The sequence below is a fragment of the Eublepharis macularius genome, chromosome 7 (assembly GCF_028583425.1).
Source record: "Eublepharis macularius isolate TG4126 chromosome 7, MPM_Emac_v1.0, whole genome shotgun sequence".
NCBI classification, from domain to species: domain Eukaryota; kingdom Metazoa; phylum Chordata; class Lepidosauria; order Squamata; family Eublepharidae; genus Eublepharis; species Eublepharis macularius.
The window spans coordinates 83,203,805-83,224,334 of record NC_072796.1 but is presented as its reverse complement, the minus strand read 5'-3'; the positions used below and the strand labels follow the sequence as shown (position 1 = coordinate 83,224,334).

Here is a 20,530-nt window from a genome sequence, read left to right as displayed (position 1 = left end):
GTCTGGATCAAAGCAAGAGTGTCTTGTGGCTCCTTAAAGACTAACACATATATTATATCATAAACTTTGGGAACTAAAATTCAATTACTAAATATCTCCTTCTCCAAGAAAATTGGTCAAAATAAATCTGTTAATTCTTTAAAGTTCCACTAGTCAAGACATGGGATGTCAATGAATGGATCTCCTGAATGCTTTTTAAAACTGGTACATAGCATTAGCTACTGTTACTTGTCATGTTAGGGGAAACATATATATTTGCCTGAGCATTGCAAATAGTAACTGGGTAAAGGGCCTTTAAGGCTGGGGAAAATGGTGGTTATGTGGGAGGGTCTAATTAGGTCTAATTCAGAGTTCTTAATGTACTTATTGATTTGACAAACCACCTCACCATGTTTAAAAGTCCTGACTAGGGGTATGCGCGTCGGGTTCCTGGTTTGGGAAAAACCCCCGAACTGGACCCGATTCGTAAAGATTCAGTATTTCCCAATTGGGGCCAGTATGATACCTAATTAATACCAAATCAAAACTTCCCGAAGCAATATCTTGTAAACATATATTCAGCCAAAACTTTAACTGCTGTGATAGATCTAATCATGCTGTCTTTCCTTTCTCCTGCATCGAGGAGAAATGGCACATATGAGGCACCCACAGACCTTAATAGAAGCCTGATCTATACTCATAATTTCTAGAACTTCTAGGATTAGGAAACTTATTTTTTACTGTTTTCATTGAGATATAGAGATAAAGATGATTTTATTGAATGATATCAGCAAATGGTTTCCTTTTTTAAACGTAACAAATATTTGGACTCTGACACAGTTTACACTTTTTCTGTGTGAGAGAAAAATGTGCTAGTGGAGGGAGCTGATCATGTAGTTAATCTGCTACAGGAAGGAATTTCAGGATCTGTTGTTCTTGGCTGTCTCTTTCCACAAAACCAGACAGAATCCTCGGAGTATTATATGAAAAGGGACAGGAAGAAGTGAGACTTCTGTGGGCATAAAGGTTTGTACTGACCATGTTTCAAATGATCTTCCAATGGTTTGCTAAGACAGTTTAGTAAATAAAAGGAGGCTTACCTTCAGTCTTTGATGTATAACATGTGCCCAAAAGCTGCAACACTTATTTAAGTCACACATCTGTGGGGGGGGGGACAACAGGTAAAACATGAGCTGAACATTTTCTTTCAGACTTCTTAATCATCAATAAATAGGTCACATGTAAAACTTGCAAAAATTACCTGAATAATTTTCTTGAGAGTGTATACAGCTGGAGGAGAATACAGATCTGAAAGTTGTTCTCTCTCATTAGCATTAATGTGATCAGGATGAGCATCAAGAATGTAACAGAAACTAGGAGGGGGCAGGTTTATTGCCATCTGTTTCAAATGAGGCAATCAAAATACATGTAGTTATAGAAATGCATGTTACATAGTATACTTAGTTACTTTCTAGCATTCAATAGGGAGGTCTTCATCAAAATGGAAGAACATGTTTAGGTGTTTTCCACACAGGGACAGGTTTTTGTGGATTCCCTATTGCTGGTGCGGCTGGAGATAAAAGTTCAGCAACTATGGGGCTTCCACATGGAAGGTTCCCCATAATTTCCCTACCCCAATCCTACAGAAGTGGGAATCCCTCCTCCCCTGGGCTGCCAGGGGTGTCAAGTGGCATTAGAACATTATTATATCAATATAATGTTGTACCAACAGGACTAGCAATTTCTCTGAATTTTCAGCTTTCAGTTTTAAAAAAGTAACTCTCTAGCCCTTCTTTTGTAGAGATATGCCTTTTCACCTATTATATATCTACTACAGACTTTTTTTAAAGTGAAAGCTGGGAATTCAGAGAAACTGTTATACCTGTTGGTACTATGGTGTATCCATATAATGAGATCCTAGTCCTGATTTTTTTAAAAAAATTAAAAGCCCTACAGTGGCAGGGAAGGAAATGGCTGCCATGGGACAGGGACAGGGAAAATGGATGCCATGTGGGTCAGAGCCCCTGGGGATGGGCGGTATATAAATTGAAAAAATAAATAAAATAAATAAATAAAATCCAAATTTTCCCACCCACATAGCAGCCATCCAGGAAACAGCAGTTCAGCTATTAATTGTTTTTTTCCCCCCTCCCATTTTCAAGCATAATGTCAAACCAAAACTGGATCTCTTTCAAATGTTTCTAGCAGACAGGCTGGTTTCTGATGTATCATGGATCCTTCCAAGAAGTAACAATTACATTAGCTTAAATTTTTTAATTTAAATGCAAAATAACGTGCATCATGCATTTGTGTCAATAACAATATGGACATGAATATATATTCCCAGGAATGGGTTGCAATGAAAAATAAGACAATTGCTTGTTCACATTTTTAGGAGTTAAACGACTGGCACAGCAAAGCAGCCAACACTGTGAGATGTGACACAGGAAGTCCCTCTTTCAAAATCTTGCCTCAGTCATGAACTCGGGTAAGAAACTCTTCTATGAGTCTCTCAACTGCAGTAGTGAAACAATAATGCCTTACCTTAACTCAGTTCTCTCAAAGGTAATTGAATTAGTGTATGTAAAATGTTTTGAATAATGACATCTACTCTATAAAAGCTAAGTATTGTAATATAAAAAGGATGTTACAGTTCCTCAATTTTGAAGGATTATTAAGATATAAAAATGACATTAAATAAGGATTAAGAAAAAGAAACATAGGTAAGCAAAAGGATGCCCCTCCTCTAAGTTACATCTTCCACTAATATGTTTGCTAAGCTCCAGGTTGGAAAATATATGGGGCCCCACACAGCTGAGGAACTCTACTCATATATTAATTCTCCTGTCCATTTGAGATTTACATAAACCATAACAGAGAGGGGTTGAAATAGAAAAAAAATACCTCATTTGTAAATCCCCATTGTTCCCTATGGACAAAGTACAATTTGCTCACTAGAACTGCTCTCCCACCCTTCCAGGACACTGACAGCACCCTATCCAATTAAATCCCCAAACACACAGTCTTTTCTGAACAGCACAGGGCCCCAAATACTTTTCAGAATATCTTAGCAAATAACTTAGCAAAAATACTAACTGGACATGCAACTAAAAAGAAGGGACAAAAATCTCATTTTATCCTTTTCATTGGAATGTGAATGTATTTTTTAGACACAATACCATGCTAGTTTATCCATGAAACGCATGGGATGCTAATAATGTCAGTCACCATAAATGAGGGATCAGAAATTCAAAGAAGCTCTTAAAATTCCACAAGATTCTTCTTTGTTTTTTTACTGCAACAGATTAACATGACTACCCTACTGGAAAAGGCTGTTGTTGGGGTTGTACTAAGGAAACCAAACTGGCAGTAAAACCTTCAAGAGGAAACAAGAAGACACATAAAAAATGTTCTTACAATAAAATACTAATGCTTAATTGAGGAGGAGTATGTTTTGTTTATAAAAATGGTATCTTACCATTTCATTCTCTTGACTATGACCAGGAACTTTTAGAGGGAACACTGGAGGCCATAAACTGTCTATTAGGCGAAAAAGCCCCAGCTTTCTAGGAAAATCAAACACATATAAGCAAAATACATGAAGTGTGAAATCTAGCTTTACAGTCAAAAGGATTTAAAAATATAATGAAACAACCAGGATTGTGATATGAAATTCATTGAATAGTTTCTCATTGAATTCTAAATTTTAGTTGTCTTTATTAAATGTCCCCTTTTGCTACTAGCAAAGGGGGAAGATACTAATTCTTAAGCCTTTAATTTATTTGGCAGTACCATGCATTTTAATAACATACTATATTAATTCTATTATTGTTATTAGATCTTATTCAAAGGCACTAGTCCATTAGCAGCTTTTTGTTAAAAATAGATATTGTCACAATTAGCAGTGCCTAGGCACCAGTGAACAACAATTAACATACATTATATTTATTGAAACGTTTATATCACAACTTTTCCTATGTTGCAAGGTGGCCATGAATGGTATTGAACTTCTCCTAGTTCCAAAGGGGTTTTGTATAAGATACAGTACCTCAATACACAACAATATAATTTCAGTTCACAACACCCAAGGAATCTCTTTCGCTATATTCCTTTTTAAAAGGTAACAAAATCCTATTTCATTGTTCCGTGTTAGAAAATATATTTGTCTGATAAGCAGAGCTTGGTTATCTTTCTGTGTATCATATCAGAATCTAAATCTTGCTAGGGAAGTAACAAACACTGGAAAACAGAAGACTAAAAACAGAGATGGACATGCTGATACTGACTGGAGGAAGCCAAGGAGTAATAATAATAATAATATTTGATTTATATACCGTCCTTCAGGACAACTTAATACCCACTCAGAGCAGCTTACAAAGTAAGTCATTATTATCCCCACAACAAAACACCCTGTAAGGTGGGTGGGGCTGAGAGACCTCCAGAGAACTGTGACTAGCCCAAGGTCACCCAGCTGGCTTCAAGTGGAGGAGTGGGGAATCAAACCCAGCTCTCCAGATTAGAGTCCCGCGCTCTTAACCACTACACCAAACTGGGCCAATTCATATGTTACCACTGAGAAATAGTTACTGGATCTGATGCCTCTCTGGCAATGTCTGTCTGGAGGAACCATGTGGATCAAGGATGGAAGGAACCAGGTCAATGTTGCCAGAGAAGGGCCTCGCTGACTTGGGAGTGAGCCACACTACTTATTCTATTCAAATGATTCCTCTTTACAGACATTACGAGAGCAGTATCAGGTGAAGCCTCAGGGAGACAAAGATCATTTTGTATAAAAAAAAATTAAGAGGATCACAGGCAATGGCAGAGACATAGAGAGTACTAAATATAAGAACAAAGGTTCAAGCAGATGTAGAAAACAACAGCACATGAGTGAAGAGATTAAAAGAAAGGAGAATATGAATATAGTGACAGAGAACAATTTAATAGAGACATTCTGAATTTACTAGTGAGAAAGAAGAGTTGGAGGAAAAGCCAGCAAATACCAGGCTGCAAAAGCATACAGAAAAGATTAGTAGAGTATTGGGTGGGAGCTTATCAGTATATACAAAGATGACACAGCAGTTCTTAGATATGCCTGCTGTTGGAGGATGACAATGAAAGGAAAAGTTAGCTGTTGGCTATGAAAAAGTACTCTCAACAATGTCAGAAAATGGGGTAGAATATGGAACTTCACCTTTGACACATTCAGCCTGAGGTACTGACTCAAGAGGAAATGACAGAAATATGGAAGACAAGGGGTCAAGGGTGCAAAAACAAACCTTGAAACCAGAGCATAGAGGTCCGTGAAGGCATGAAAATGAATAAAGGAACCCAAACAGCGTAGAGTAGAAAAGAGAAAGAGTCCTGTCGCACCTATAAGACTTTCCTACCACACATTTTGTTAGTCTTATAGGTGTGACTGGACTCTTGCTCTTTTCTACTTCTATAGACAGACTAACATGGCCACCCATCTTGAGCTATCTCCAGAGTGTAGAGTGAAATTATAGTAGTCTTGTGGGGCAGGGGTCCCTGACCCCCGGACCAGTACCGGTCCATGGCCTGTTAGCAACCAGGCCACACTGCCTTGCCCTGGATCAGACCATAGCATGCCTGGCAGACGCCTCCTCTCTGAGCTCCGCCCCCCCCACAGCAGCAGCCCTGCTTTCCCGCCCTTGGACTAGCTCCAGAGTAGAAAACTCTCAAGCTGTGGTTTTTGCTCTCCATCAGTGGGGCAGCAGCTAAACGTGCACATGTGGGGGGGGGGGATGCCGACCCCTTGCCACCTCTTCCAAAAGGAGCAGCTTTAATGTTGACTCAGCTAAAACCAGGGATCTCTGGGGAAAGAAGCGCTTGACATAATAAAGTGCACAATTGTATCATCCCGAAACCACCACTCACGGTCTGTGGAAAAATTGTCTTCCACGAAACTGGTCCCTGGTGCCAAAAAGGTTGGGGACCGCTGTCGTGGGGAATAGGAGAGGTTAAGATGTTGTGTTGCAAAGGGAGCAGAGGAAAGATGAACCCCCATCATGACATAATAGCTGCATGAAAACACAATGGTGGTCAGTAAAGATCTCTTCTCACTAAAACTAGTTTAGTGGGAATTTTTGCAGCTCCACATGGATAGTGACCTGACATGATCGTGTGTGTGGAGTCAGATACTTTACTGACATGAAGTACAATTGATTAGAAATGTGTGCTATGTTAGAAAGACATCACCACTGTGAGCATAATGCCTAAGATTTCCAACTTTTTAATGATATCTGCCATACTAAAAATAAATCAATCAACTTTGGAATAAAGATCAGAAGTCAAACTTAAGTTGGGGTTTAGCTTTTATTTTCTTCAACATATACTCCAAATGCATAAGCTAACTGCAACCTAATGATAGCTTCTATTGATAAAGCATCTACAGATTCAAAAATTTTAGCATAGTGGTTAAATAGCTGGGCTAAAAATCAGCACTTTGCTGCTTCGAATCCCCCTATGTCGCGAACTCAGCAGGAGGCCCTGGGTAAGCCACTCCTCTCAGCCCCAGCTCCCTAGTTGTACTGAGGGGATAATAATAACACTGACCTTGTTCACTGCTCTGAGTGGAGCACTAATGTGTCTAAAAGAACGGTATATAAGCACAGTTGTTGTTGTTGTTATTATTGTTGCAATGGATCACAGAGTAGCATTCCTAAGTTCTTTTCCTACTCAGAATGACACACAGGGAAACAATGAATCTAGCAAGTAGTACACAATAAAATTCTGTGCATTTCCCCTTTTGCTAATTTTATCATAACTTCTTTTAGGTCAACCTATGTTAATATGCTGCAAAGTATTCAGGTTACGGTAGTGAAACTCAGGGAAGTCATGGTAGTTATATATGAGTAAGAGCAACAACATGAAAGGATGCCAAGAAACAAAGACATGGTTCCATGTACTGTTAATCCAGCTGATAGTGTAATGATTGAGTGCAGTTCTAGTCAACTCCAGGCACAAAACAACAGAACTATTCAGAGAAGAGCATCAAAAAATAGGGATATGGAATGTCCTCCTTATGAGGAAAAACTACAAGAAAGGAGTTTTTTGCGTAGGTCATATTTTTCCATTTCTCAGTATCATCAAATACATGGGAATATAACTTTGTGGAGAAAGCCTATTGTAAAATGGCCTGTACAGACAGAGAGCCAACATTATTATTGCAAAAATCCACAAATAATTCCTTTAGAACATATACTTTTGCACCAAAGCTATGCAAAGGAAAAGTAGGCAGCGGCGGTAAAAGGCCAGAGGATTATAATCCTCTATACCTGAACTTTTCTGAGTCAGACTACTGGTCTATCTAGCCCAGTACTGTCAACTTTGAATGGCAACTGTTCCCAGGATGTCAGGGAATGAATCTGAGACCTTCTGCATGCAAAGAATGCACCCTATCCAGAGGGCTAAGCAGCTCTTGGATTCTATGAGATATCTGCCAAATCTTACCTGAAGAGTTCAAATCTAGCAAATTATTTGGCACATTATTTTTTACTTTCCTCTAAGTGTAATAATTTTTACATATTTTTATGTGGAACAAGTCTAACTTTTTATCTAACTTTTTAAATTGGTTCTAAGATATCCTTTCAACGCATCACATTTTCTAACTCTAAGTTTCAGCTGCACTCCAGTTCCATTGAGCTCAGTGATCTAGATCTATGGTGGCCCCTTTTTGTGGAGAATGCCATAACAATTCCAAAGTCCTAGATACTTTGTACTAAGCACTGGTGAATATGCAGCTCTCCTTTACTTCACCCCTAGTGCCTTGATGTAGTTTTGTCTCCCGTCCATTCAGCCAGGGAACAGGCACCAGCACAGTGCAGGAGAGCCAGGAGGCATACAGGCCTTAACTGCTGCAAATCTGTGCAGACAATGCTGCTTGTAACATATATGGTATATATTAGTTATCCATAATTGAGATGAAACATAAAATATTATCTTAAGGTATTAATTCTCACCTTCCTCTGGTGGCTCTGTGCAGAACTTTCATTCCAGTTACATTACAGTATTTTCCTTCCCACCTTCTGCTATATTCTTCAATCCGCTCTAGAGACGAAGATAAGATCTGACACTGAACCTCACTGAACATCCCATAAGCATCTTGAAGAAGAAGACATAATCTGCAAGAGAGTGTATAACTTTATCCCATTAGAAGAATGCACATAAAAATTCTTGAGCACCTGGGAATTAAAGTCTCCCTCGCTTTATGGCTGGTCCTTCTGATAAAACCCTAAGATTTTACAACTGGTTGCCTTCTCCTTTATTGTAGCCATGCTGGTTAAAAGGATATTCTCTATGAAAGCCAGGAAAGATCTCTTCTCAAGAACTTATAGATCTGATGCCAGTCATTAGAGACAGTATTGGGCTTAGAAGACTGCTTCCTACACAGGGAGAATTTTGTATGCATGTAGGAATTTCACATGCTCATCTGAATAGCCAATGTTTAGGCTACAGGTCTCTAATACATAAAGATGCATTTTCAAAAGATGCCCTAAAAGTAACAATTCCCAGAATTTGTTTACTCAGGTGACCTCTCAGTAATAAAGAGAGCCAGTGTGGTACAGGGGTTAGATTAAGAACCAGGAGACGCAGGTTTGAATCCTCACTCTACCATACCCATTCTGGAGAGGATCACTTGCTGGATGGCCAGTCACTCTCTCTTAGCTCAACTTAACTCACAGGGCTGTTGTGAGGAGAAAATGGAGGTGAGGAGAATGATGGAAGCTGCTTTGGGTCCCCATTGGGGCAAGCAGTGGGTATAAATGGTGTAAATAAAATCAATCAATAAATAATATGCTTGGAATGCATTCCAAATTTCTTGAGATACTTTGGATATGCATACATATGCCCCATACGTGACTCCTGTTCAAGATTTACAAACACACAAAAGACTGTTCCCAAATTTGGCAGCCCTCCCCTCCACCCATGCTATTCTGCTGAAGCCTGAATTCTCATCTATCATCTTTTAGAGATTTTTAAAAATCTCATACCAACTGCATATTTCCATATAATGAAACAATGTAATGATTAACCAGTTCACAACTTGAGAGCGAGGTGGTATAATGGCTAAAGTGATGGACTAGGATCTGGGCAACCCAGGTTCAATTCCCTACTCTACCATGGAAACTCACTTGGTGACCCTGGGCCACTCACGCGCTCTCAGGCTAACCTACAGCGCAGGATTTGTTGTGATGGGGGGGAAAAGGAGAAGAGAATGGGATAAGCCACTTTGGGCCCCATTGGGGAGAAAGGCGAGGTATAAATGAAGTAAAATAAATAAACAAAAAAATAAGTAAAACAAACTCCATTATGTTAACTAGCTGAGAAACAAGAACACAAATATGTATATCAGATTAATCCTGGGATAAAAAAGGATAACAGGTACTGTGAAGGAAAGCAGACAATCTTGCTCAAATATAGCAACCATGACTGCTGAGTATTGGCTTCACAGCAACAAAGTTTACACTGTGGTATATTGTTAGCAGCAGGGAAATATGCTATTCTTCAACACAATGGTAAGTTCCCATAGCATGTATACATGGTTTCTCAGCCGGCTGTACTGCAAGTTCATAGATACAGGGAGGCATATGGGGGCAGTGCCCCTTTGCACCCTGAATTCCTAGCTTGCACTTTTTAAAAAGACCCTAGCTGCCCCCCACCACTCCCAGAGATAAAAGAGAGGTTATTTTTGTCTGGATTATTTGTGAATTGGGGGAGGGAAGCAGCAAGACAGCTGAAACTCAGTCACTTAACTCTTCATTGACCAAATTAATACTTAACTGCTCTGTTCCATTGCCATTTCTCCCTGAGCTCTTTGCCTCTTTCTTCTTTGTTTCATTCCCCTAATGATAAGTGAGAGCACTGGAAAGACAACTGGAGTAAGATTTACACTATTTTGGGGTTGCTCCTTTGTTAACTGTGGGAAATTTGCCTAAGGAATAGGTGGAGACATGGGGAAAGAACAGAAAGCATTCCAGAAGCTCTCACTACAGTAAAACAAGTACTTCACTGAAGAAGGCCAAAGGGCCTAGGGGACATAAGACCTAAACAAGCACCATTACTCTCACTGAAGAAAAATAAGATTTGAGGAGAATCTAAACAAACCTAAGAACTATTCTTTCTCTGGATGCCAAGACAGCACTCTGCACATGTGCACAGTACATTTCACTCATTGTACAGTAAAATGCACACATCTACCTTTCTGGTAACAGAGGATTATTTCTAAATTGGAGGGAAGTGATTTGCAGGCAGATGTAACTTGGGAATCTCTAATTTTAGTAATTTAAGTGGTGATTGATTGCTATCTCCCTCACCTCGGAGTTGGCGAGGATACCCAAAGAACACTGAAAAGGGCCAACCCCTCTCCCTTTTGATGAAGAGAAGAGTGGGGGCAGGCCAAGAGGTGGCTACCACATGATTTGCTTGGATTAGGCAGTGGGCTTGTGCTCAGCCTCACTACCAGGCCAGCTGGGCCTAAGCAAAGGTGGGGGGAGCTTAGATATAGCCCTCAGTCCATCAGCCCACTGGAACTTTTTCTAGTAGCCATAATAGCCAATCCTGCACCCAGCCCTCACCATGAACAGTGCTGAATCATTCTCACCATCCTTACAAACTGCAACATCTCTTGAGAGAAGAATATAGGTGAGCTCATTACATTAACAAAAGATATACAATATGATCCTAAGTAAATGAATTTCCCCAGAGAGCTGACGGTATGTCACATTACAGATAGATAATTTAGATGACGACCTGTATACATGTCTGCTAATAATAACTACTGCACATGTAAACTGGAAATGGGAGGTAATAATCAAGCAATAACAACATTTTTACATTTAGTATATAGTTACATTTCTAAGATTAAGTCTCCTTTCAGAAATACACGACTGTGACCACACACAGATGCCACATGGGATACACATACATTTACTCATTTATAAAATTTGTACTCCACCTTTCTGCCCAATCAGAGCCACCAAGGCAGCAAACACAACATTATAAAAAACAATCAACAAACCAATTAACACCAAAACTAAAACACATGTGAAAAGACACAGAAACAAAAATTAAAACCTGGGACAAGGAGGCAGGGTCATTGGGGAATGCCAGGCAAAACAAAAATGTCTTCACACACTGGCAGAACACAATGATAGAAAGGACTGATGAATATCCCTGGAGAGGGAGTTTCATAATCTTGGTGCCATGACTGAGAAGGTCCTCAGTGTGTGGAAGTACTAGTAATGCTGCTATTCAGTGTAATCTCTGGCTTCAGTGTAATCTCCCATGACATCACTAGTCCCCACTGATAACTTCATCAGGCCATGCCCAATAAGTCTCAGAGTTTGGGTTGGTGGGGACCTGGTAACCCCCTCCTCCACCTAGTGACTACATGCCCCATCATTATAACATTTCTAGCCAATGGACAGCTACCTTATAAAAGTTGCACATCAAGTGCAAGCTAAATGAGTAAGTTGCAGTGAAGTAGCTCTATATAAGATCATTGTCTTTCCTTTTGCACATTTTACTAAATGGCTGCAGGCTGTTTTGCAGGCCTGTTTCAAAGACCTTTGGAGATATGTAATCACGCAGGAATACTGTGGTCTCTAGCAGGGGTGTGTGTACATGCTCATGCAGAACACTAAATTATATTTCAAATTCTGGCTAGCATTAACCATAACTAACATCTAGACTGACATAACCCTGAGCCATGGTTAAGGCTGGCAGAGTGAATCCACCAGGGAAGAGCAGTAGCTTCCAGCAAAACAAAGAAAGCATCTTTTGCTTTGATGTGAAAAATAAAGAATGCTCTACCTATGCTTCATAGAATCCCAAGGAGAGACTCTGTCTTTTCTCCCATAAGGTAAGGAGACCATTTGATGCTTTCCTACCAACATTGATTCATACTGTGTTACAGCTGAGGTTCCCCACATGAAACAAAGCACATTGCAACAATTATCCAATCATTTAAAAGTTGTTACTACATTTTTGCTCTTGAAGATTAGTCAGCAAATCCTGATTCACAAGAAATAGCACAACATTCAGTAGCAGCTGCTGGGGGATGGGGGGGAGCCTTGTTGCAGGCAATATCGCCCTCTAATATCTAAACTGATGGGCAAGTGACTATCATTATTGCAGTGAAATCCATAGACAAGGTAAGAGTCCCTTCATACTTGATGGTTTCCCCAAGCATATAGTAAAAGAATAATTATACATTTTAAAAAGAAAGGGGTGAAAGGCTTCTCAAAAAAGCCAGCCTGATGATGACTGAGCATAGAATGGCAGCTGAAAAACAGTTCAGGAAAGGGAAAGAAGGTACGTTGGTGGAAGGAACTCAAGGCCGTAACTGGTTATCTATTTGCTTCCTGGCCCAATTCAAAGTGCTGGTTTTAGCCCTTCACAGCCAAGAGACCCAGTACTGGTATACTCCCATATGCCAACTGTGCTCTTCAGACAGCCTTCTCCTTATGGGGTCTGCCCACATGGTAACAGAATGGATGCAGAGAACACCTTCACTATCTGTATTCAGGAAGGAATATAAGACAGCTTTATTTCAGAGGCCATTTGGTGGAGGATAAATTGTTCTGGCTGAACTGGTTATGGGTTTTTGTATGTGTTGTTTTTACTTTGTGTATGAACGATTATGCTGTTTGCTTTATTGCTTTGGTAGCTGCCTTGAGTCTAAGGATACCAGGTGGGATACAACAATCTTGAATAAATAGAGGAGATCTGGGTCAGGGGGAAATTTTCTAATCATTCATCTCCCTTCCCTTCTCCCTGCGTTTCCATGGACCTTCAATTTGTACCATAAAAATATCTATGTCTACCTATAATTTCCTTCAAGTCCCTCATAGTTGGCCCAGATCCAGCAGAAAACCTCTTTCCCTGAGCAAACAACTGTCATCCTGAAGGGGAAGATAGGCACAGCCAGGGCTTTTTTTCAGCTGGAACTTGGTGGAACAGAGTTCCGGCACCTCTTGAAAATGAGCAGCGCGGAGGGCAATCTAAACTCCCCTCTGTCTGGAGATCAAGGGGCGGGGCCACTGTCCATGTGACCATTTTCGCCTAGGGTAATTTAAACTTTAAAAAAAGTCCCCCCTTGTTCCAGCTGACCCAAAGTGATGTCATTGTGCGGTCCTGGGAGCGTGCACGCACTTTGCTTGTGCACATGTGGTACCAGGGGCACCACCTCCTGCCAGGAGTTGCCCCCTGTGCTGGCAACCCACTGAGTTCCACCACCTCTTTTCCCAGAAAAAAAGCCCTGGGCACAGCCAAACAAGCTGGCCCTGGCACAGTTCCATACTCTCTTTGCAGCAAGAAACTGTAACTTTTGGATTTTCTCATCCCTATCTAAGTATTATTTGCCCAGGAGGTTGTCCTTCAGGCAGGTAATAAAGGACAAGATGACCTGGAATACTGACATTAAAAAGCACGAGTGGAAATATAAATAAATAAACCTTGATTAGAGGCAATTCATTAGTGGTTAAGGAAATATCCTTCAGGTAAATGGAAGCCTACTCGTAGATCAACATCAGAACAGGTGGAAGCTATCCTGGGGTAAAACTGATGTTTCCCCGCAATTAATGCTGCAAAAACATGTGCAGATGCCCCAAGATAAAAAGAGAGTCTTAGGTGTGTGGTTGCCACTGGAAAGGGCATGAAGATGAGAGTGTGAGAACAGATTAATGAAAAGCTCACATATGAATCACTGGGAAGAGCAAAAAAAGCAGTGGGCAGGAAGCGATAAGAAACAAGGCAAAGATTAGGAATTTTTTTTTGTCCTCCTCCTAAATGCAATGATTTAGTTCTTCATAAGGTGGTAAACATGTGTTTGGAGTGTACCTTTTCAAATTACAGGTGGGGAGCCTGCATGATGGAATACTCTTCAGGGCCGAAAAACCCTGGGATATTAAACCTAGCTTTTTCAAGGAGAAGCCTTGGTTAGTTCTCACTGACACATCAGTTTTCTGTGTGCAGAACTGGGAGGATATGGAGGAATATTTGATCATATGGGTCCCTACCTTAGTCTGAAATGGTACACCCCATATACAGGTTACCAATCTGAGTGAGAACTAGGCCACAGAGACTCTTATTTTAAAGCTTGGGAATATTTGGTTAATTTCCCAAAAGAGCTGGAGGCAGGGGAGAGGGAAGGTGAGGCCAATTACTTTGCATTATTTTATGACTGTGGTGATAATGCTTATATCTATTTATTTCTCAGTGGGTATTTGGAAATGACATGGTATTATGCCATCATGCCCCCTCCTAGTTAGTCATCCTTCTTGAGAAAGGAAAAGGATTTGCATTTGTACATACAAACTGCACAATGTGGTTGGAAACTGCGGGTGTATCTTTTGATCCTCTAAAGGAATAGGACCAAACAACATTCCATAAGACAGGTGCAAGACCTAATGATGAGGGCAGCGGTACCATCACTGGCATGAAAATGGCACACGTAAGACAAATTGTAATAAAGAACAATAATTTCTCAGGCTTCTGATCATATGGAAACTTTATTTGTTAAGTGGATACAAGGAGGAAGAGAAAGGAAGTAGAAGTTAGCAAAAGCAGAAACACAGACTGATCGGCCTAATATGGAAAAGTGCAAGAGTCCAGTAGCACGTATAAGACTAACAAAATTAGTGGTAGGGTATGAGCTTTCATGAGCCACAGCTCACTTCTTCAGATATTTCTTCAGATACCTACTTAATATGTATGGCAAAATGTGCTCATTCAAGACAGGACACTGTTGATTATATCTGCTCCTTGGGAAGAATCTGGTCTTTTGTGTATATGCACTCCTGGTAGAGGGCAAAGCATGAGGAGGTACATGCACACAAATACATAGGATCTCTGTACTCCATATTCTCTTAGTTAAAACAGGCACGCTGTGCCTACGCAGTTGCAATCCAACAACTTGTCTGGTCAAGTCTTGAGGTGGAGCTCTTTAAGTTCTACTGGTGTGGCTTAGAATGGAATCGCAACCTTTGAAACCCCACCCAAACTGGATTTAACTTATCTGAACCTCACAAATGCAAACAAAATCCCTCCACCCATTGTGAATATTATCTTTAGTGCAATCAGAACTAGAGAGATAGCTGTGCAGGCTTTAAAGGACACAATACCCAGCCTATTTTCATTACAGGATTTTTATGTAAAACACTTTATTTTTAAAAAAATGCAAAGTGGACCAGTACTGGTCCAATACTATTTTTTTAGTCTTATACTAAAAAATACTCTCACAATTTTGCAGCAGATGCTAGTCCAGTTATCACATGCTCCTTTACAATAGATCCCATTCATCCCCAAATGAAAACTAACAGAGCTTGTCAATCAATGTCCTCTATGATTAACAAAGGCAAATAAGACTTTCTCCATTTCAAGTAGTTGCACCAGGAAAAATACTGAGGGGAGGGGTTGAAGGGACAAGGTCTATTTCACACATTTAGAAAGACTCAGATGAAGAATGCTGTTATTCATTTTCTCCAGATCTGACACTCTTGCTTACTCGGTCACCCCAGAGAAACTAGATCATGTTCTTCACAGACAACTGTATCTCCATGTTTCCTCCCCTGTCCCCTCCGCCCTCCCCCCCCCCCCGCACTTTTTTCCTCAACTCCTCACTTTGGTGACTTTTTCCAACTTCAGACAGAGTCGTAATCCAATCCTTACATGTGTAGACTGACATTACTGTTATTTTGCCACCGGGGAGAGACTTGTGACAAGAACATGTGACTAACGGCTGTCTTTTTCCATACATTTCTGCTTCAATGTTAAATATGTGCAGAAATACATTTTATATTATGCATGCGTTAAAATATAATTATGCATAAATGACAAACTTTCAATAATGATAAACTATTGCTGTTCTTTTACCTCTGAAATTCTATGGCTTGAAAAAATGGCTGCATATATCATGAGTTTGTAAGGGGGGGTTGTATATTTGGGTATTACAGTGTTTGAATGAGGTTCTCAGGTTGTGGTTCTTCCCTATATTTTCTTCTTAAATGTACATAGCCACACTGCAGCGAGTGTTTTGTGGCAAGTATTTACAGCAATAAGTAAATAAAATAGGAATGGAGGAGAGTTACTGGCCATCTGTAATGTACCAGATATGTCAACCAGCACTGTGCCCCCCGCCCCCATTTATGTAATGTCAGTGACCACAAATTCTAACATGTTAGCTGGAATAAAATAATTGAATGGGACCAAAGATAATTTCATTCTCAGTTGGTTATGGAAGATAATTGACTGTGAAGGACTAAATTGCCCTAGTATGGAAGCTCCTAGAAACAACTCTATATTTTACATTAAGTTCACACCTATAAATGTTGGAACTGTAATAAAAAAATGGAAATTATTTAAGGTTTCAAAGATGCATAATACTGTCACACAAGAAAAAAGAGCATATATCAACTTGCATGTGCCTACTCATTTCTACACTGTACATAACCACTAGCAACGGAGTAAAAAATATACAAAAGCTGCTTCTACTTGGTAATGAATTATTTGAGTAGCTTTCATTGCCACTGTAAATGCAGAGGCATTCACAATGCCAACAGAGCATCCAAATGGGATGTTTTCTTTTCAGTTTCCTTGCCACAGCCCTCTGTGGCTGCCATTTCCCCTGTGCCATTGAAGGGCTTTATGAAAAAAGGTAATTGACATATTACTGTTGCATTGTAACATTGTAATGATCTGTGTCAGGGTTCCCAACCTTTTTGAGCCCATGGGCACCTTTGGAATTCTGGCACAGGGTGGTGGAGACAATCACTACATGACTGACCCAAGAGGCAGAGCCAACCAAAAAGTGTCAGGGAATCAAGACCTGCTCTGTTTTGGACACCACACCAACAGCAAAACCTCTGTGTAGAAACAGTCCAGATTTTTTTAGAGTATTCTTGAAAGTGGCCCAGTTTATTAAAAAAGATAAAACTGGATTAACAGTGCAATCCTAAACAGAGTTACTCCAGTCTAAGCCCATTGAAATCAATCATCTTAGACTGGTGTAACTCTGTTTAGGATTTACTGTAAGTAAGCCAATATATGAGCCCCAGGCACTGGAAGAAATTAAGGTATCTGGCAGCCCTTGACACAAATAATCCTTTCTACAAAAAGGAGAGATAGTGAGAATTACTTTTAAAACAGAAGAGGGGTGGCATGATTGATAACTGGAGCAGAGTGAGCATCAAAAGTATCAAAAATCCACCTTTTTATTAAAACCTTCATACTCCACATTTTCAGTCCTCAAAGCAGTAATAAAAATAATCTAAGAATCACAAAAGTGAAAACAGTCTAGTAAGTAAATGCCATAATCCATAGTCAAGCCAAGATATCGTTACCTATTCAGCCATAATCAGGTTTAGCCAAAATGCAAATGCCTACTGAAGTAAGGTCTTCAGCTGTTTCTTGAATACAACAGAGGAACCATATGAACCTCCCTTGGGAGAGTGTTCCACAGGTTGATATTGCCACTCAAAAAGCTCTGAATTTGCTGCCACGCTCTTCAGATGGACGGAGACCTAGGGATGTGGATTTTCTCCCAAAATGTTCTGATTATAATTTTAAATAACATTATTTATTTAAATTAGTTAGCAAAATGTAAATAATGTTAGCAAAAGAAGACAAATACACCATGTAGAAGCCTGGATCATGTACAAAGCACTGGGATTTGATCATGTGTGATAGCTCACATTCAGTCCATCTAACACGACTGATTTGCTGCACAACAGCTCTGACAACTTACACAGATTATATTTATATATGTAGGGAAGAGATTTTTCCACGGATTTTCCCTGAGCAACTTAGCTTGAGGGAGACTAAATCACCCTGAATGTGTGGACAAGCAGAAACCGCAGAACTATTCTATGTCATAAAACTCCAGTCCTATGTATTACTGGCAAATTAGCTTATGACAGAGATGGCACAAACATGTATTACAAAAAATGTCTTTGAAACAGCAATAATGTGAATAAAATTGTACCAATAGACAATGGAATAATTTCACCTTTAAATAGTTAAAAGTTATATAGATACAGAGAGATTTATGAATGGAACAGCATATATTCAGCCACCCTTAGAAAATTATGATTGGGATGCCAAATATAATTTGTAAAATGGACTATGAAACAAGACTTTAAAAAAGAGTCGGTATGTTCTGGAAATTGAGAGTTCATTCCTAATATATCCTTAATTATGAGCCAAGATGAACAAAACATCACAGCATCAGAGAATGTCAAAGCAAGTGATTTATGTTATTATGATGTGAGGCATATATTTGAGGTGATATTGTTACCACTGTTTAATACATCTTCACTAAACCTGAACTAAAAATATAATTTACTGTTCCACAAAGTAAGCTATAGAAGAAAAAGAGGAAAAAATAGAAGTGAAGAGATTTCCTGAGAATCCTCTTTGGCAAAAATACAGTTTGGTCTTCAGTTTTCCAGTTCTTTTCTTCCCCCCATTTCTAAACACACACATACTTCAATTGTTTTCCCTTCTCTGCTCACTTGCTGGCTCAGTTTCATAGGTGCCTGCCTGTGAGCGAGAGAGAGTGTGTGTGTGTGAGTAGACTGTTTACAAAAGTTATGGTAGCGCTTCTCAGCAGCCCATCGAGAATTCCAGGAAATGGCCTCTGTTATTTTATTCTAGGTCAATGTCGGCTCATGACAGGGAGCAAAGCTGACACAGGACAGCTCGCTCAGTCTTACAGTCCTGTAGTGAGGCCTCAATGGGAGAGGAAGAGCGAGCGAGCACGAATGAGCCATGAGTGGGCGGAGAGGCTTCCCAGCACTCTACCAACCACAGCACAAGGAATTATGATAAACACCACACTGGAAACAAGATACAACAGTACATTGTGTTCTTCTTCAGAAAAACATCCAGACTTCGGTTCATTTTAAGTAAACAGTTAATCCTGTTTACTTTTTTTTTTTAATTTGATGAGATGTTAACTGAACAACCAAGTGTGCACATGAAATGAGAGATTTTGCTGTCAAACTCAACTTTTTAAAACTCTTAGCAATACTCTCTTACAAATCAGTCCAATATGTAAAGTTATCATCTGCATGCACTGAGGAACTGATTTTGCTTTGGTTTTTGGGCTCAAACTAATGTACATGCTGCCAAACAATGCAGGCAGAATAAGGTATTAAATATAAAAATTTCCTTCTTGAAAAGTTTTAAAATAAACCTATAAATAAATTACTATAGTGCTGATTGGAAAATGCTGTTAAATAAAGGTGTTCATATCACTCTAAATATCTGAAGTACAGAACTTGAAACCTCAAAAAATGTTATAAATGAGGACTCTGGGATGCCTTACTAGTATAATCTCAACAGAATTCATATTTATACTTGTCCACAAGTTTAAATTAAAGAGGAACTTGTAACTGCTCATTAAAAAGTATTTTGTAATATTCGCTGGTGTGTGTATGTCTGTGTGTTTAGGCTTGTTGTAACGTACAATATTAAACCTTGCTGGTTAAAACACAGAATTGTTCATAGTTACTGAAAATAAAAGGGTATCTTTTCTGTTTTGAAATAAACAAATATGTTCCCAATTTGCTCTTGTGTATACGGATCAAGAATATGGAAGTACAAAATGAGATCAGATTGATTTCCTATTGTGATGAAGCCACTTTTTTCCTATTTACTTGTTACCAATAGCATCTCTGCAAGTTATGGAATTCCAGCTTCTGGAAATAGGAAATTAAAACTAGGAGATTGAAAGGAGATGCTTATGACTGAAAATTTATGAACTAATTTAGCTCTTTATAAACAAATTAATATGTAATTTACAATTAAATTTGACGTGGTTTATCTGATCCACTTTAAAAGTCATATGCAATCTGAAAGACACAATTAGATGGTATATAAAAATCCTGACTCTCTTGTGCGGAGATGAAGTTTACTGCTGTTGTGTGATGTTTAGGCAACACAGTGATAACAGCTTCCAGACCACCTAAGTGGACTGGGATATGTGGTTTTTCTAATCATATTTAAGATGACAGTCACAGATTTTTGTAGCAGTATATGTTTATTTTTATTTATTTGTGTTATTTATAGTCCTCCTTTCTCACTGAGACTCAAGGAGGATTACACAATGTGGGTCAGTACAGTCAAATTCAAAGAAATTTCAATACACATACATGCACATTTGCCAAGATTTAAAACCAGCAGAAATCCAATACAGAGTTGAAAAAATCCTGAAACAGTAATTCTAAGACTGACATATAAAACAATATAGGATCTACCCAGTAGAATCATACATACAGCAATAGTAGTAAAGTCTATGGTCACCCCCTCTCCCTTTACTGATGCATCTCTTTGAGACAGCTTCCTAATATTACAGCCCTCATATCTGAATAAAGAAGCCCTCTTAAATAATTCAGTTTTCTGCATAGTTTATGGGAAGCTAGGAGAGTGGGAGCTCCAGTGCTATCCCCCTCCTCCAACCCCCCCTTGCCTGTGGATCAGCTGGGCAGGAGAAAGCAGGTTCACCCACCATCTCCCTGCCTAGCTGAGT

General features: G+C 39.4%; 1 protein-coding gene across 1 annotated transcript in view; it reads right to left on the bottom strand.

Annotated features, from left to right (window-relative positions):
• Positions 1-20,530, bottom strand: part of SPIDR (scaffold protein involved in DNA repair) — a 273,651-nt gene that overhangs the window by 22,577 nt on the left and 230,544 nt on the right. Inside the window, exons 12-15 of the mRNA XM_054985150.1 lie at positions 7,962-8,123; positions 3,458-3,545; positions 1,241-1,378; positions 1,080-1,139 (exon numbers count right to left, since the gene is read on the bottom strand). Of these exons, the coding sequence (XP_054841125.1) occupies positions 1,080-1,139; positions 1,241-1,378; positions 3,458-3,545; positions 7,962-8,123 (448 nt within the window). The remainder of the gene's footprint in view (positions 1-1,079; positions 1,140-1,240; positions 1,379-3,457; positions 3,546-7,961; positions 8,124-20,530) is intronic.